The 18,389-nt window shown below is 41.8% G+C and overlaps 2 protein-coding genes across 2 annotated transcripts; one reads left to right on the top strand and one right to left on the bottom strand.

Moving 5' to 3' along the window:
* Nucleotides 1-972: 972 nt before the first annotated feature.
* On the top strand, nt 973-5,415 carry LOC103700223 (gamma-glutamylcyclotransferase 2-1-like). The gene is made up of 9 exons (XM_039127858.1): nt 973-1,248; nt 2,273-2,391; nt 2,485-2,561; nt 3,649-3,705; nt 3,794-3,850; nt 3,939-3,979; nt 4,241-4,312; nt 4,403-4,482; nt 4,889-5,415. The coding sequence occupies exons 2-9, from the start codon at nt 2,283-2,285 to the stop codon at nt 5,050-5,052; spliced, it is 657 nt and encodes a 218-aa protein (XP_038983786.1). The 5' UTR covers nt 973-1,248; nt 2,273-2,282; the 3' UTR covers nt 5,053-5,415.
* A 1,451-nt stretch (nt 5,416-6,866) lies between these two features.
* LOC103715543 (auxin response factor 19-like) lies at nt 6,867-17,605 on the bottom strand. Its single transcript, XM_008803212.4, has 14 exons — nt 17,064-17,605; nt 16,835-16,947; nt 14,159-14,257; nt 14,011-14,067; nt 13,605-13,760; nt 13,423-13,507; nt 12,990-13,080; nt 12,250-12,414; nt 11,986-12,108; nt 11,612-11,687; nt 11,378-11,516; nt 9,135-10,945; nt 8,123-8,313; nt 6,867-7,533 (listed from the first exon to the last, which is right to left on the bottom strand). The coding sequence occupies exons 1-14, from the start codon at nt 17,107-17,109 to the stop codon at nt 7,335-7,337; spliced, it is 3,351 nt and encodes a 1,116-aa protein (XP_008801434.1). The 5' UTR covers nt 17,110-17,605; the 3' UTR covers nt 6,867-7,334.
* Between the last annotated feature and the right edge of the window lie 784 nt (nt 17,606-18,389).

Here is an 18,389-nt window from a genome sequence, read left to right as displayed (position 1 = left end):
ACAAAAGATAGAATCTATCATTTATATAGTATATTGCTAGTCATCGTTTTTTTTTTTTTTTTGCTTAAAACAGGTGCTTCATACAGTACGTGTGTGAATACACCCAATAAGATCAAAAAACAGTAACTCACGGAGTGCCGATGGCAACTCCCCCTCACCTGACCAAAGAGCATACCCCGAATGGTGGGCCACGAAGGCAGCTACCCAATCGGCTGCCCCGTTGGCCTCCCTAAATACATGCTTGGCCTGGATGGCCATCCCATCTCTCATCATCGCCACAATATCGCGGATCAAGGGGTGGTCTGTGTCCCCGCCCCTCCGCCCCCTCTGAATCCACCGAATGACAGTGGCCGAGTCACCTTCTAACATAATCGAGCTGGCCCGCAGAACAATCCGTGCATGACGAAGACCTGCCCAGGCTGCACGCAGCTCTGCTCCGAAAACCGATGTATCAAATAAGTGGCAGCCACCTGTAGCTACTGCCCTAGTCATCGTATTTTTAACTCCTCATGTAGCTCATCAATCGTATCCAAAAGTTAAACACTAGTGCAACACGGAAGTGCTAGTTAGGATGGAGCAATCCTCGAAGTGCCACTTTTAGCTTCTGTTTAATGCCACATCCATAATGCCTTTTCTTCTCTTAAGATAGTTGCATAAACATCGAAGTGAAACGCTTTTATTTCAGCAAAAAAAAGTGAACCGCTTTTATAATGGAAACCTCCCGACTCCTATTTTGAGGGTAAGAACCCTAAAATCGCTATAACTGGAGCGCGTTGCAAATCTTACGGCGTCTTAAATGAAAGGATAAGCTAATTCAAAAGTAGTTTTTGGAACTAATCAAAACGTGCCACGTATCGAAGCTCGATAACCGGTAACATGGGGGGTATCGCAGCGTGTGGTGTCACGTGAATGAACCCGCTACGCACGTGTCCTTCCGTACCGGTCGCCCTTCGCACTATAGATACCCCGCTCCCCATTTTCCGTTCCCTTCTTCCGAAACCCAAGTACTTTTTCGGAATCTGCGAGAGAGAGGAGAGGAGGGGGAGGAGAAATTTCTTTCGGGAGAGCTAGGGTTCGCCGAAACCCTGGTCTCTCCAATATCCACCTTCTCTTCCGCCTCTCTCTCTCCCAAATCCATTTGCCTCACCGAATCGAATCGCCGAGGGCTTCTCCTTCGTTTCCGACCTCCCAAGCCATCTTCAGCCCGCCAGATCCTTTCTCGCCTGCTTGTCCAAGAGACTGTTTCTGGTGAGGAATATTTGCAATATTGATTTCTTTTCTCTCGATATTTCTTTATTCTTTCTTTTCTTAACTTCAAAGTGAAGAAGGAAGGCGACGCAACTGTATTCTCTTCTTTATTGATCCCCAACTTCAGTTTTTTTGGGAAAAAAAAGGAAAAAGACCAGACGTTTACTATTTTGGATAGGTAGTTGCGATGCCTTCAACAAGGATTGCATAGTCTGCACTAGGTTCCGTTATATAGGCTGAGTTTAAGTCGAGAAATGGTGCTTTTCTTCTTGAAAAACGCTGTCTTTCTTCTTTAATCAAATCTCTTCACTTTTCTAAGTCTAAGCAGTCAATGTTCCGCCTCTTCCCCTTGCTTTGCTATGGTTTTCATTTCCTCCCAACCTGTGCATGAAGAAAGTCCGCCTTCCTTCCTTCAGAAAAAAAGGAGAAAGTATACCTTCAAAAAAGGAATGCGGATGGTGCCTGCCTTGCCGCATTCAGAGTGAAGAGCTTCCCTCAGTGACCATAGTATTTGGCCCATTTTCCTAAGCTCAGGCTTTTAGGAGAAAAGGAAAATTCCGAAGCTTGTGCTAATTTGACTCTGTTGCTCTTAAATAGATCTTCCTCTTTGTACGTTTTCTTCTTGTGCAAATTTTAAGAAATAAAAAGTTTATTTTACTGTTTATCTTTAATTCGGCCGTTATATGTTTTATATAGAGACCAGCAACTGTAGCAAATGAACAGGCAACAGTTGCTGTAGATCTTGATGATTGTAAACCTACAACTCTTTCATATACTTTGCATTCAAAGCATAATTACTTTGCAATCTTTTTATTTTTTTTAAAGCATAACGGGGTGTATCTCTTCTTTGATGCTTGAGCCAAAATAGTGATTGTCATAGAATAGTTATTTATGTTTTTTTATTTTTCCTTGAAGGTGGTCCAGATATCATCCCTCTATATTACTTTCTGTTTTTATGAAATAAATAAATTTATTTAAAGATAAAGAGTGGATGAAATGCTACTGCATCTTCATAATATTGCAGGTAAGTGACGATGGTGCTGTGGGTTTTTGGGTATGGTTCACTAGCCTGGAACCCTGGTTTTGATTTTGATGAGAAGATGATTGGCTTCATTAAGGACTACAGGCGTGTTTTTGATCTTGGTAAGTTGTTAACTTTTCAAAGGATGAAAGTGACCTGTTCCTGTTGTGAAGCAAGAGACTAAAAGAGATGTCTTGCGTTTTTCCTCTTTACAGCATGCATAGACCACAGGGGAACACCAGAAAATCCAGCAAGAACCTGCATGCTAGAGGCCAGAAAAGGAGCGGTTTGTGTAAGTAGATCCTAGTCTTATCTTTGGATGTCTGTCATTGTATTCTGTTGATTACCTAGCTTCTGATGCAATTAGTTGGTTCCTGGTCTTGAGTTGTTTAAAAACCGTATTGCTAAATCAATTTTTCTAGCACTCTGGTTTGTTTGGGGACGTAAAAAACAATGAGAGTGAAATTTGTTATATCAGTGAATATGTAAAGATCAATCACGTCTTCCATAGTATAAGCTGTAATTTTGGTCTCTCAGGATGATGCCTGAGAAATCATGAATTACCTTCCAGGGTATATTTTCTGATCTTTCAAATGTATCATCTTCTGGTTCAACCTGGAATGTATTTTCATGGTATCAAAAAATAAGTAAATACATAAACAGGTCGGTAAGATCCCTATATTTCCTTTAATCGACCACTGGAACTTCTTATTGCATTAATAAGCATCCAGGACTGATAAAAAAATTTGCACTTTCTTACATGTTACCTTGTAAGCATGACCTCAGTGTGACTCATGACTCTTCTATTTTTTTTAATCCTCCTGTAGATGTCAAATTAATTTTGGACTCAATAGTTCGATGTTCAACTGTACAACTATTCATCAATATTTAAAGTAATCTAATGTGAGACATTCCATTGATATTTGATTAGGTCCTGAATTTTGTTTTCATACTATAAATTTATGCAAGGGTAATTTGGAACTAAGAAACTAGGCAACTTTTCCTGTGACTGCACAAAGAGATAAGCTTTATTAGATAGGAGAAAATATTGCCTACACTGCGTGCACCCGTGTGGCTGTGTGCCATAGCCAATCCCAGCCGCCGGATCCTATGGTGGTGTACCAAGATGCACTCTTGATGAATGGGGCCTACAGAAACCAGCAACCCTTATCGGCTGCGTGCACGGCCACGCTGGCGCATGCAGTGTAGGTAATGATTTCTCATTGGATAGAGGTCCACCCCTTCTATATTACCATGACTTGACAGATCTGTTGTTGTAGTGGAGTTTCACTAAGAGTCTTGTGTGTTCTATGCTTGTTTCACTGTATTATAATTTGAATAGCGTACACACTTTGGTTAACAAGGCTTTAATTTGTCAGTGGGGTGCTGCATATTGTGTTAAAGGAGGCATAGAAAAGGAAAAGGCAGCAATGCAGGTGAGATTCTTTATTGTGTTTCTGCAGGGTGAGTACAGTACCATACATATAATTTTATCGAGATTGAGTATTTTATTGAATATTACAGTATTTGGAGAGAAGAGAGTGCGAGTACGACAGAAAAGCTTGTGTAGACTTCTATAGGGTCAGTTCAAACCTCATTTGATTTCTTTTTCTATGATCTTTTAATTATAAGTATCTTCTATGATCTTTTTCTATGATCCATTATCCAGGAGGGAGATTCTCTTGAGCCAGCTGCCACACGAGTTTTAGTGTAAGAAGCTAAAGTTGTCCGTAGTTGTTCTATTTCTATCTTGCAGTATATTGTGATTAGAGCTGATCATGGGTCGGGCCTCGGGCCTAAACTTTATTCATTTTTAATTTGGCTTCGGGCTGGGTCCATATAAACTTGACATTTTCTGTGCCTAAGCCCGACCCATGGCCAGCTTTATCTGTGATGTAAGCTTACAGTAGCTCCTCTTGCTTTTTGCCACTTTTTGATGTAAAATTAATGGGTATTTATTTTTCTTTGTAGTTTCATGTCGACTCCCGACAAGGAAGCTAACAAGTACTATCTAGGTCCGGCTCCCTTGGAAGAAATGGCAAGGTGAAAGATAAGATGTCTTATTTTGCCGCCTATTACTGTAGCTGATTATTCTTTTCTTCCTTTAATATTGGTTTCCCTCTAAACATCCAGGCAAATTGCTACTGCAGCTGGTCCTTGCGGGAATAATAGGGATTATCTCTTTTTGCTGGAGAAGGCAATGTTCGACATAGGTAGAAATCCATCTCTAGACCTTGGATGAACTAGGCATGATTTTGGTGACATCAATTCTAAGCATAATCTGATATAATATTGCTTAACTAGTAAAGAGGAGAATGTCAAAATGGTAGACATCGAGGGGCAGCATATTGTTGTCAATGAATATTTTTACCTGTTTCATTATAGAATGCTTGAGTTTTATTCCATTGAATGGATATGTTCATCCAGTTAAACTTTTTAGGCTTTTCCATTAGCATGATGTAAAGAGCACGGCCATTTGTTGATTGGCATAGCTTAGGCTAGATGTCCAAAAGCCTCCTTTCACTTGTCTGCATCTTTCTCATATCCGCATTGCCTTTTAGTTTAAATTCCTTCTGGAATCTTTTGCAATAATCAGCAGTAATGAGAGAAAAATTGCAGGTCATGAAGATGATTATGTCATTGAGCTGGCAAATGAGGTGAGGAAGGTGCTTGGGGGGCTGAAAGAGAAGAGGATGGTCGGGTCCCTCATACTACTCAAATCCCATCCCCTTTTCATGCACCTGTCCTCCCTTCCAGAAGCCACCGTCGTGGACTCGAGATGAAAATTAATGATTTTAAGTTATATCTGGAGGGGTGCAGAAAATTCAAAGACCACTCCGAGCAGTATTCCCTCTCTCTCTCTCTCTCTCTCTCTCTCTCTCGATGTTGGGTACCTAAAGCAAAAAAATTCTATATTTTCAATCCTTTTCATTTGGCATCATTCTAGGTTTAGCATCCTTGCACCTGTGTTAGAATTGTTTTGAATGGCTGTCTTTAATCTTAACAATGTCTTGTTTTAACATGGAAGAATTTATGAGGTTAATGTCATGTAATGACACCTTTATCATGAGCTGGAAGTCGGGCGAAAAATTTTCTTTTTGTTGTCGATGTTTATCATTTGCAAGGGAATTTTTCATATTTGGTCAGCTTGTAATCTTTTTCAGCCCCTTATTTTCCTTTAAAAGAGAAGATTATAAAAAGGAGAATACGTTGATGATATAGCCGAGAGTTTGAATTCTGATCCTAGGTTTTGGATTTGCTTTTTGTTTCCATGTTGTTGATGCTTGTTTTCTATTTGTATTTTGACAAGATGAGACCGACCCCAATTGGTTCTTCTACCGGGTCGTCTTCTTGCGGGTATCACATGGATGGATGGACCCTGGACGGACGACCTCTCTACTCAATCCCCTGATCCGGTCCCACGTATCACCAAACCCCACACCTGCTGCTGTATAAGCTCCGGATTCTCATTTTTCCACACTTTTTTTCTTTTTAATTCCTGAATCTTGATCGTTTTTGGTTCCGGATCATTTTCCCGTCAAAATCTTTTTCCCGCTTTGAATCGACAGTTTCCTGCAGCCGGTCCAAAACAATAGGGAGAGAAAGAGAGTGCTCGCGGATGTTTTTGTTTTTAAAGATCTTTTCTTTTTTAGGATTGTTGAGTGACGAAGATTATCAGAGTGGTGGAACCAACAAAATTCTTGCTTCTCTTGCTGCCGCTGCTCGAATTTGCATGGATGAGGTCCTCCGCAACCCCCTCAATCGGACGCTGTTGGGGCTAAGCCGGATCCAAATAGGAGAGAGAAAAAACAACAGGACCGGATGAACTGGCTGCTGCGGGGGTCCTCGAGGTTGTCTTGGAGGCGGCGCGCGCCGGCAATATCAAACGGCGTCCATTACGTCATCAACATCAACGCCGTCCCACGACCGGTGGGACTCTGTCGCCATTGCTGGCAATGTCGAGAGCCGCTGCCATCTCCTCGATGGCGGTACACTGGTTAAAAAGGGCGGTGATTGACGGTCTTTTACTAGTTAAAAAGGGCGGTGAAATCGCAGGGGAAGTGGCGTTGGGAATATATATATGGGACTTTGGTAACGGGGTGAATGAACTCATCTAAAGCTTGAATGATAATGCGTCTTTTGCATATCTCATGTCAAATTTTTGATCTAAAAACTTTAACGTGTTCCTGCTTCATTATCACTTATATCCTCTTTGCATCTTCCTACCATGTTGCAGAGGAATGGAGGAGATTGCACATGAAGGGTTTTCTTACATATCCTTGACTATGAGCTCCATACTAAGAGTGCTTTGAAATTTGTGTAGACAGATGAATGAAGTCCAATATGCTTAAAAATCTGTGCAGCAGATGCTCCTTAACTAATGGTATATACTTAAAAAAATGGTTTGATATCCGTACAGCAGGTGATCCTTAGCTATGGACGGTGGTTGGGAAATTCTAAAGTTGAGGGAGTGTCCTTTAGAACACATCCCAAGTTGTAAGGTTTCACCATAATTTTCCCTTTCTAAAATAACAATTAAGAGTAGCATAAGGTTATCCATTCCTATCGAACATCTATTAGTCGAACACTCTGGAAGTGCTAGAAGACCTGAAGTGGATGACTTTATACATCGAACATAAATATTCATACTTCATTCGGTCCACGTACCTCAAAATCACCAAATCAGTACATCCTGTTTAGTGAGAAGCTACACGTGTACACATTAGAAAAATCTATGTCGAAGCTCCGGCCATCAGAAATGAACTAAATGAAAAGATCTACAACATCAAAGGGTTCCAAATTTTTTCAAACCACCCCGCACGAAGAAGTATAACGGGCGCTTTGGATTACTCATCATCACAATCTCTCTTGCTCATGCATCCTACTGCAGTTGCTCTCGCCTTTAGACCGCTTGCACGATCAGTAAGTCTTTCTGGAGGTCAAGACTTGGAACCTCGCATTTTCTTTCAGAACCAATAATGATCACAAAGGCTGGGAGGCAAAAAGGCCTCTCTCCGGCCGGCAAGGGCCAAAGTTCGATTTATTGCAAGAGCATCAGATATAATCATTCCAGACGGTCATATGATCCAGCAGAAGGGTTGCCTGAGTTCTGTTCGCACTGACCCCTCCATTTATTTCCACCATCTGAACTGCTGCAGGCCTGATTTGGAAGGATGTTGTTCCCCAGATCACCATCCAGGCTCATCTGCTGGACTTCTTGTGGGGACAAGATTTTAATGTACCGTACACAATTCACAAACTCCCTGCACATAAAAAGCAAGCATCATTGGATTTGGCCTTAAGTTCACAACTGGTTTTTCCTTTTTTAAAAAAATGTTTATTTCCCATTTGCCCGTCTCGGAGGTGATTAAATTAGAAAACTGTACGGCTTATTTGCATAATTTAACTTTTTTTTTTCTTTAAAATTGCATTGCGTTTGCCCATTGTTTCCAATTTTACTTCTCCACCCAAACCTCTTCTTAGCCTATTCACTATGCCTAGACCCCTTTCCATCCTATCATGATTTTGAATTTGACATTGGTCGCTACCGTCTTCCCACGGATCATCGAATGATTGAACGAGTGAACCGCTTTGATCTTTTGATGTTGCCTGGTATCATTTCAATGTGACACCTTTTCTGCATGCTTCGAAGCAAGGATCAGTGGTACCCGATCACCCACTACATTTTAGATGTCTACAGTTTTGAATATCATTTGTTTTTTTTTTTCAGACTACTGGTAGTACTTGGTTCCCATAGTTCACTGCTTAAGAAATCCTAGAGTGCATTGGCATTATTTTCACAAAGTAAATAAGAATAAAAGATTTTAACAAGCTGAAAATGTTTAAACTTACTCCCATGGATCATCGCCCACAAGTAAAACATCATTCTCGTGATCGACGTAAACTAGCTTCCAGCCAATTCTTTGCCGATCCTCAAGCTGTCCCTCTATACTGAACATTCGAGCGAGATCACGTTTCAGCTCATCATAGCCTGAATAACGAGTAATATCTATTGATCTGCCTACAGCTCCACGCTTGTAGACCTACACACACGTCCTATGTCAGGCTGGGTTGAAAAAAGAAAATAAATAATTGAAACACAACTGTTCAAAAGGCAAGGCAGATAAATTTCAGTGCCAGAGTAGAAATAAGCATAGCTAAGTGTGTTTGACATATAATCCCAACAATGCCGGTCTGCCTGGTGAATCATGCACTGCATTTTAAATGACTGCAGTTTTTAAGGCCTGCTAGCTAATGTGTTTGGATATACGCTTAAAGGCAAGATAATCCCTGTTTATTTACAATGTTATCATCAAATTAATGTTAATAAGTATATCAGAACCCATCAGCTTGCAGATTTTGCTCTAGTTTTTCAACATTTATATCTTCTCAGAAATGCTTCCACTTCCATTAGAATCTTGATGTTCAACATTTCAAACACCATCTAGAGTAAATTTTTCCTTATTTGGATGAATATTTTTGGTGTCAACGTAGGGGCCAACTTGGAGTTCTAAACCATATGTTTCTGCATGCCTTGCATCTAGAGCATATAAATCCACCACCCAGTTTTTAAAATATGTTACAAGCCGCATGAACAATATAAGTCCAAGATTTTTGTCTCCTACAGCCATATTATGCATGCCATATAGTAAGACCGACCATTAATTAATTTAAGTTTTGAGTTTGATCAAATTAAAAACATGAAAATTTTAAATACCCATACTATTTGTTAAACTAATTGTCCAAGATCTGCTTTATGGATCCAAATTTCTGAAGCTAACACAATTAACTCGTCATCTGACATGGAGAAGTTCTAAGGTTTAAATTTCTAAACATTGTATGGTTGAAAGTTGAAACCACAAACCTTGGTGTAAGTCCTCATTCGCTGAAGGGGTGGTGCAGGTACCCAAGAACTTCTGTTCAGGAAGCTGCCCTCATTAATCGTGGAATCAATAGAGTTGAATGCCATGTCTGGAACTCCAAAGGACTGCGAGACCATAGATGATGATAACTCCTGTTGAGCATCTTTTGAAGTGCTGTGATTAGCAATCACATTTCCTGAGACATGATTCTGGTACTTTCCTGAATCAATGCTATTTGCCAGCAAGGCATCAGTAGTTAGAGGAATACCTAATGGACCATCAATGTTAACTCCAAAAAGGACATTATTTCGTGGATCTGTGCCCTGGACCTCACTATTTGGAGGTGCATCTCTGAGCATGGATGGCTGATTGAAAGAAGAAAGCAGGAAGCTTTGTTGTAAAGGCCCATCAGTCTGAGAAAGGCATACTGAAGTTGCCGAAGAGGTTGTGTCCAAATAATCCATCTGTGCAGTGTTGCTTGTATACATTTGAGGGGCAATGACTCCCTGAGTTTGCACCTTGGAAATTGGGGTTGAAGCCTTTACATGGTGTACAGATTGGGGCAACTCCTTACCTATGTTGGGGTTTGCTGCTGCAGCTTCAAAGGAGTTACGACTAAAAATTGTCACGGCTGACTGAGATGTCTTATCTGTTGTAATTGTGCCGGGGTGGTGGGTCCTGTTTAACACCGACTGAGGAAGAATTGCACCATTATTCATGGAAGGTGAAGTGGAGCAAGATGGGACATCTTCTGTGAGCCCTGATTGTGCTCCTCCAGCTGCCAACAAAGAGTTGCCAGTTATTGAGAGGACATCAGTCTTTGGTGTTGGAGGGAGGACTGCCCCATTCAACTCGGACAGGACAACTTGCTGCTGCTGAAGCTTTTGCTGGGACTGTTGCGGCAAGGGTTGGGGCAGCCACAGAGCTTGGGAAGTAGCTTTTGCACAATGTTGGGGGATCATGTTTTGCTGCGTGAGCAAATGCGAGTTTGATACTTGATGCGGCACTTTCAAATGTGGTTTCTGTTGCTCTTGTTGGACTTGCGGCAGTTGAGGATGTTGCACGGTGGGCTGTGACAGTGACTGCTGCGGCTGCTCTTGCTGTTGCTGGAGTTTCTGTAACAGCTGCAACTGAATCTGATGATCTGTGTACTGTAGTTGTTTATTTATATGGTTGGGGAGCTGAACAGACGTCCTATTTTGCTGCTGCTGAAGCTGTTGCTGATATTGCTGCTGCTGATGTGATAACTGTTCCTGCTGCTGCTGCTGCTGCAGTAGTTGCTGATGTTGTGGCTGGTTTTGCTGCACGCTTGTTTGTAATGGCTGATGGTTCTGGATCACAGGCGGTTGCTGCTGGACTTGTCCCTGGACCAGTACTTGTGATTGTAGGAGACTGGTCTGAGTTTGGTTCACAGTTAATGATTGGTTAACTAGTTGTTGCCTCTGCACATCTTGCATTTGTTGCTGAGGTCTAGTAACAATGCCTAATTGATCGAGTTGTTGGTTTTGCTGAGGCAGCCTAGGAGCATTGAATTGTGTGTTGTTCTGCCGCAAGAACTGGGCCTGCATGCTCAACTGTCTTGAGAGATCAGTTGCTCCAAGGTTTTGTATAGAAGGTCCAGTTAAGGACCGCAAGTAATCAGTCTGCACGGTTGGGTTTGCAAGTGAGGGATTTTGTTGCATGGTTATCCACTGAACTAAGCTCAGACCAGGCATTACAGTGTTCTGAGTTTGAGAGTCCTTTATGCAGATCTCCTCACCAAGCCATGGCATTGCCCTCTTAAAGAGATTTTCCATTTCTGACGACTCATCATCTGCAAAAGTGATCACCTAGTCAGGAATCTAATTATTTCACAGTACAAACCACTGCATAATTCATTTACTACTCACAGACCCTACTTCAATGATCAGGACTTGCTGATTATGATCATGCAGTCCTGTTCAGAAGCTAGAACCATGGGCTCTGCGCCTCAACCACGGCTCCTGCTATTTACAAGAAAGCAAAAGACCCATGAAATTTGAGTTTTCTTACGCTATGGGTCTCTTTCCTTTTTCCTTTTAATCTGATGCCATAAACCAGTTGCAGATTAAACCAAGTGTTTGTTAAGGTGGCTGCTATGAAGTTTGTTTTCTACTCTATTAAGAAAGAAGCTTGAGAACGCCTGATCAAATGTGCCTCTGCCATGATCTAAATTCAGTACCACAAAGACTTGCCATCAACACATATATGATCATTCAACATGTACCTGGCATTCCTGGTTGCCCAGGACGTTTTGGTCTGAAAAACGGTGGAGGGCAAATGAAGAAAGGAGCTGCCACAGGCTCAATTTCCCAGATAGAGACCCTAGTGCGCCTCTCACCAGCTGCAGATTCGTCCCACCCTACCTGTTAAGGGACATAAAACCGTATTAAATGGAAATACATTAAAGACATGGTTAGTATAAAATTAGTAAAATACAAACCACAGTATATTAAATTACCTGTAAATTGCGCCATGGTGAGTTCTTCCACCTTACAGGATCTAAATCGCTAATACCAGTGATCGTACCCATGTACCTGCAGATATAAGAGCAAGTATACTTTCCATCATTTTTCAACTTGATCGAAGACCTAAGATGTCATTGTTAAGATGTCATTGCGTGTAACGTATCAAGTTCAAGCCAAATGCAATACTCCGTTTTGAATTTCCTAGCAACCAAGTTTGGTTTACTAGGAAACCAGAAGAAGATGATGTTATAGTTAGAGGCTAACCCTAGTACTCACTACTGACTTCAGATGGGCTATTTTTGCCTCTCTGGCAGTCATCATGACTATATAAATAATCTGGTATCAATAGAAACCAGTATGAGCTAACCTTCTTGTTCCTGAATCTTCAGTTTCAAACATCATTCGAAAGCGCATGCCTAGGGATATTTGGTTACTATACACTGTCTTCTGGTACTTGGCAAAAGGAATAACAAATTCTGAAGGACTAGCCCTGTAGAAACAGGTCACTTTAAGATTTCAACACATATAGAAGAAATGCAACTTACATAACGATAAACAATTGTCCATTTGCTCCTACTGTCAAAGATATATCACAATTACTAAATGGCAAAAAGAAATGGAAGCCACAAACCTTGGGTTGTAAAATACAGTAAATGGGCTGTTGTTTGCAGCAGCGTGAGCTGCTGCAGCAAGAATCCCAATATGCATGCTGTCACTTGACAGTACTGATGATGAAATGTTAGTAGGTTGCCTGTTAGCACGTCTAATGCCCAAAAGAAGCTGTTGTTTTTCGTCCCTGCATACAGATAGAAAGGAGGAAAGTTATACAAATTTTGTCCACAATCTATTTCTCTACTGGAACAACTGCTCGTACAATATACATAGCCAACTATCCAGCTTTGTCCAAATTATTCATGGTTGGCATTATATACATAATATCCAAAAAAGCGGATAAACAAAACAAGAAGTGGAAAGAGGGTTAAGTTTATATATGAGTGTAAAGAAAGGAACAGCCATGAATTTTTGTTTTGGATAAAAAAAGGTGACCAACATCCACAATCCATGTCTATTGGAATGCTCTACTCATACAATATACACGTCATAATTATAACCATCCAGCCTTCTCTAAATTATTCAAGTTGGCATATTACACATGGTATCCAAAAAGAAAAAAAAGTATAATAAGAACAGGCAGCGGAAAGGGGGACTATGTAAAATTATACAAATAAATGAAAGAAAGGGAGGGGGGGGGGGGGTGAGAATCATGAACTTTCATTTTTGGACTACAAAGTATACCAACTTGACCGCATAAATCTAAATAAGCCTTTACAAAACAGGCCAATGTTATTTATGCAAGTATGCTGATATTACCTAATGAATAAAACAGAGTCACCAGCAAAAAGCCTCTTTCCACTCACAAATAGGCTCCAACCAGTAGTCAGTAAGTGTCTTTTGGGCTGACCTGATGTCATGCAGATAGAAGACTTTAAATTTGTGTTTAAAGCTGTAATGTAGAAAGAAGTTCTCTATGCACAAAACTAAAGCATAAGTGAGTCAAGTTATCAAATTATAGTCTTTAAAACTTGAGTATTTTGAATGATCCCACTAAAACAAACAAACCTGCAATTTTTTCAAGTGATAGGGTCGAGTATAACAATAACTCGATATATGCTTACCTTACAGATTGCAATATTTAATGTGGATAAGATTATTTAGACATAAACCTTATGAGAATACTTGTTGTATATTGACCATGAATTTTGCAGTCTCTGAGCTGAGCTTTGCTTTGGCCTTAATAGCTTACCTCGATAAATATGACGGAAGGTCCATACATTATCATGCAAGTCCCGTGCCTGCAGTTCCTGGGCAGGTGGTTGCATTGAAAAATCCTACAGTGCAAAAACGATTGTGCAGATAAATGGATAGTCCAAAAAGCACCATGAAGCTAATATCATTTACATATTAAATGTCTATCAAATAACTTACAAGAGGAGGAAAGATCTTCTCTGCAGCACGACGGGGCACAGAGAAACCTCCATGAGTGCTTGTATCACTTGCAGTTAGTGTTTTACAGAAGAAGTCTGTCTGTGGCCTAGTCTGTTTTAATGCAAGCTCTGGTGCCTGTAATGCCTCCTTGTCATACTGGCAAAAATAAATACTTAATTAAGAAAATGAGAAAACTTGACTCAAGAAGCAACAATTTTGAAAGGAACACAATGTAATCCAGGATGTCAGGCAGTTTAGGTGCAGAGCACCTCCCAGGTGAAATGCTAGCTCACTAGCTGCACCTCTTTGCCCTTTCCTTCTGAGGCAAATGCTTAGTAGAAAATTTGATGTCTTTCGACCCTCAAAAGCATCACTGAAGCAACAAAATGTGGAGGAAGGAACTTACCGTGTTGACTGGCTGCAGTGTCATTTGAGCATATACTTCATCTGTCTCTGGATCCGCCTAGAGATTTGCAAAAATATGATCATGTCAAGGGTGAATCGAAGATGTTATACATCTCGATGAAAAGAAATATAACAAAACAGTAGCATACATGCAGAGTAACATTGTGAAGAAGGCATATCAATTTTGATGGAAGATTTGGATAGTTTGGAATGTGAGCATCAATATCCTTCTGCATAGAAGCCGCAACCTGAAAATGCAAACACATTGGCAGTCTAAGCAATATATTCTATAATTAATATTTTATGAGCATATTTTGTTACAAATAAATTGTCAAGGAAAAACAACAATCATAAGTATGGTAGAGAATATCATCCAGTTTGCTGTGAGGTTCAAACAGCATGATGCAGAGTTGTAGTAAACAACATATATCGTTTAATCTTTTCTATAGACTTAGATCGAACAAAAGCTTAAAACACAACCAAATGCTTCAAAATAGTAAACAAATTCAACAATCTGCACAGCTGTGTATCACTATAAGTCAGACTTTGAATGTTAAAATTTTTGATTGGAGTTCTCCATGGATTTTCTTTCCCTCAGGAGCTTTCAAAGCATTTGACATCTCCAAATCCATCCTAATTTGATCACACATTATTTTGCACTAACATAACCATAAATATACAACTTCAAATTCTCAACAAGCCACAGTCCACTGATTGACAAAAGGGAGACCATAAGCAGATCTTTGGTGCTAAATATATCAATCCGATTTGCGTCATAAGCCCAAAAATGAAAATGGAGAAGTAGAATGACATGATTTTTCTGTAACTGAAAAATAGAGTACATCAAATTAAGGTATGCCATGCTGGTACCAGAGCCTGTAGCGGTCGGCCGGCGGCAAGGTTCGATATGCCCCCATGTCGTTCGGTGCCGGGCCTGTACCGACACAGTGGAGAGGACAAGAGAGCGAGAAAGGAGAATGGAAAAAAAGAGAGGGGCGAGGAAGGGAGAGGAAGAGGGAGGGAGGGCCACCGAAGGCCTCCAAAGAGTGTCAGGAGGGGTCCCAAATGGCCGGAGAAGGGGCTGTGCCATCTAGATCCTTGTTTCATTCAAAACAGATGTCCATCGGGGCTCATTTTTTATTTTAAAATTTTTTGATGAAGTCGGCAAGAAATTTGCCGAATTCATTGATCCCTTTTTTATTTTAAAAATTTTAAGTGAAGTCGGCAAGAGGTTTACCGACTTCACTTAAAATTTTTAAAATTAAAAAAGAGCCCCGATGAACCCCTGTTTCAAACAAAATAGGGATTCAGAGGGCAGAGCCACTGCTCCGGCACTTCGAGGCCCCTCTAGAGGCCTCCGACGGCCCTCTCTCCCTCTCCCTCTCCCTTCCTCCTCTTTCTCTCTCTCCCTTCCTCTCTTTCCTTCTCCTTCTTTCCCTTCGTCTCTGTTTCTCGTTTAGATTGCAAAAACCGTCCCAATCCGCCGCTAGTATGGCTCGGTACGCTCTGAACCGGACAATTCGGGACGATTCCGCCAGCATTGCAACAAATGAAATCCAGAATAAGGAGAAGTCTTGTCTCCTTGCATTTGTGCTTATGTCCAAAATCATATTTTATCTAAGTTTACAATTATGGCCGGGTACCAAGGAAAATCTAGAGGAGAGAAACAAAACCAATTATAAATGCTGAAACTGAAAATAAATGGAAATATTTGATGGCATACATGATTAGATTGAGGAGGCGGCTTTCCAAAATTAATTAGAAAAAAATCATGTTGTAGCATTTTCAGATGCATGCATGCATGGCAGATTCGACACCCAAAAACATGGGCTGGGACAATTATCCATCCTATTTTAGCATAATATCCAAGCATCACGGACTGGCTTCACCACCCAGATTCCACCTCGGGCCATCATGCAAAAATTGGTCACTAGAAAAGAAAGATAAAAAGACTTACTGCTCTTGTTTAATTTCAGGTATTAACAGTCATCAAATTATAATCCAATGTAAGATAGTTCCCATTTTATTCAGATGGAAGATGGAAGGATGCGCAACAACCCATGAACTCGACCCACGTCATGTACAGGAGAAAGGCATACAGCAAGCAAAGAGAAGAAAAAAAGGAAGGGGATAAAAAGCACGATGGGATGAAATGGTCACGGGAAATTTCTTTTTTAACGGTTGGCAGATCGATGTACTGAAAGGGAGCGGGGCTTTATTAAGAGGGCAAATATGAAGATCCAACAAAGGATCGATATGGTTCCAATCAGAAAATCAAAGGACCTAACTAAAACAACAAAATGCCAAATTTCTCAAAATCGAGCGCTCAATCAACAAATCCAACTACCGCAACTGCATTTTAGTCATGGATGCAACTCAAATCTCTTTTCAGCTCATAATTCTCGTGCACGCTAACATTAAAGATAACTCGGTTTGTACTATTTCAAATTCTACTGAAATACTCACCAAATATCGCCCTTTGGAACCCAAAAGCGATGCTGAATAGGGATTTCAAAAACAACATTGGAGATATTTCAAGAACCTGGACAAAAGCACATGATTCCAGAAAGAAGGAAAGAAAGAAAACAGCACGCAGTTTGTGTCGGAAGAAACAAAAAAGGAGCAAAATCGAAGAAGTGCGTCATAAAAGTCTGCAGCTATCAAATAATTAATGAAAGCAAAAAGGTTCTAAAAATTCCACAGGACTTGGCGCACGTTAGCAACAACAAAAACAGCACAAGGAAGGAACGAGGAGCAAAGTAACAAAGGGAAATGGCGCACGCGAGCAAGGACCGGCCGGTGCAGAACAGCAAAGACGGGTATACCTGCTCGCTGTGGCCCTGGGGGAAGTAGACGACGAGGCTCCCCACCGGTGGCAGCGTCACCAGCGGCCCCGCGCACGCGTACCATAGCTCCGGGTTTATCGTCTTCCTCTCCCCTGCGCCCGCCGTCACACGTGTCAACACCCGATTCGAACACCATCGTTCCGACCCCTCTCCCCGGCGGTGGCCGGAACACCACCGAGGGAAAAAACAAAAGAAAGAGCTTACTTACCTTCGCTCGGATTCGCCGCGGCGGCGGCGCTCGCAGGCCCCTTCATCGTCCGGACTCCGGCGGCTCCGCAACGGCCGCTCACCCCCCGGCCACCGCAGAGGACCGCTGCATGGCCCTCCTCAGCCCGGCGGAGGCTCGGGCACCGAAAGGAGGGGATCGAATCGAGCGGCAGCACCTTAGCCGGCGAGAACGGCGGCCGAAGAGGGGACAGAGGAGCAGGTCAGAGGTAGGGTCGGGATGCCAGCTTCGTCGGGCTCGGGGCCCGATGTCCCGGTTTCCGGAGGGCGTGTAGGGGGCCCGCCGGCCGGGAGCGGGGAACCGGGGGGGGGCAGGAACCCCAGGAGGGGAGTCGAGTGGCGAGGGTTTCCGCCGCGGAGGCGTTCTTCGCGCGACGAGAGCGGGACCAGAGGAGGAGAAGACTGAGAGATGAGAGGGGAGAGGGGGGGAATTTAATAAGAAGAGAACAATAGAACGAGAGAGAGAGAGAGAGAGGAACGACAAGGCAATACAAGCGTGTTGGCGTCGGACCAGAGGCCTCTTTCTCTGGTATTTTTTCCCACGACCGATGAGCAGCTGATCCCGGTCTATTATTCTTCACATTTCCAATTTAACCCCCGTCTGATGGGGGCAACCTCACAAAAAACCTCCCGCTTTGCAGTATACGAATAGTTAACGGCCTTCTAGTCTTTTACCGAGCGGTCTTATTTTTTTATCATGATAACGCGTTATTTTCACTGTTTAAATTTTACAATATTTTCAATTTCAGACATCCTTGGAACTGAAACAAAATATCTCCCTATTTTTCTGGAACCATTGATTATATTACAACAATTATCAGATCATTGTGATAGGACAAGAGATTAGGTTATTGTGACATCTGTTGATTTATTTTATTTAATCAGACCTGACCTGAGTAAAATAAAATTGGATGAATAATAGCAGCCGTTATTTCTATCGTTACTTTTTGGGGGGTTCGTTTGGGCCGGGGAAAGAAATGGAGCGGCAGCGTGATGTACCGAAAATAGTGCGGTATCAAAAGTACAAAGACTGATGGCTAACTGCCCACTCCGGGCCAAATCAATTCCCACTCGGTCGGATGCTTGGCTCGCTCTAGACTTCCACGTGTCGTGTGGATATTGGAGGCACGGCTGGTTTTATGATACCGTCCCCCGTAGACTAGCGTTGTGAAAAGGGCGACTCGCAGCGAATTCTGGGTGACGACGGTAACTTGCACCACCGGTGAGCCAATGGCGATACTCTCTCTACGACATCATGTCCATTGTTAGAGATAGAGAATGGAATCTAGGAAATGACTTTATTATTTTC

The sequence above is a fragment of the Phoenix dactylifera genome, chromosome 7 (assembly GCF_009389715.1).
Source record: "Phoenix dactylifera cultivar Barhee BC4 chromosome 7, palm_55x_up_171113_PBpolish2nd_filt_p, whole genome shotgun sequence".
Classification (NCBI taxonomy): domain Eukaryota; kingdom Viridiplantae; phylum Streptophyta; class Magnoliopsida; order Arecales; family Arecaceae; genus Phoenix; species Phoenix dactylifera.
This window is presented reverse-complemented; position numbering and strand designations above follow the sequence as displayed.

Excerpts from the sequence above, each read along its gene's own strand:
- LOC103700223 (XM_039127858.1), top strand. The coding sequence starts at position 2,283 with ATGGTGCTGTGGGTTTTTGGGTATGGTTCACTAGCCTGGAACCCTGGT. Across the intron at positions 4,313-4,402 it reads CCCTTGGAAGAAATGGCAAG|GCAAATTGCTACTGCAGCTG; the intron begins GTGAAAGATAAG and ends CTAAACATCCAG. Across the intron at positions 4,483-4,888 it reads GAAGGCAATGTTCGACATAG|GTCATGAAGATGATTATGTC; the intron begins GTAGAAATCCAT and ends GAAAAATTGCAG.
- LOC103715543 (XM_008803212.4), bottom strand. The coding sequence starts at position 17,109 with ATGAAGGGGCCTGCGAGCGCCGCCGCCGCGGCGAATCCGAGCGAAG. Across the intron at positions 14,258-16,834 it reads CCCAGGGCCACAGCGAGCAG|GTTGCGGCTTCTATGCAGAA; the intron begins GTATACCCGTCT and ends TTGCATTTTCAG. Across the intron at positions 8,314-9,134 it reads GAATGAGGACTTACACCAAG|GTCTACAAGCGTGGAGCTGT; the intron begins GTTTGTGGTTTC and ends ACGTGTGTGTAG.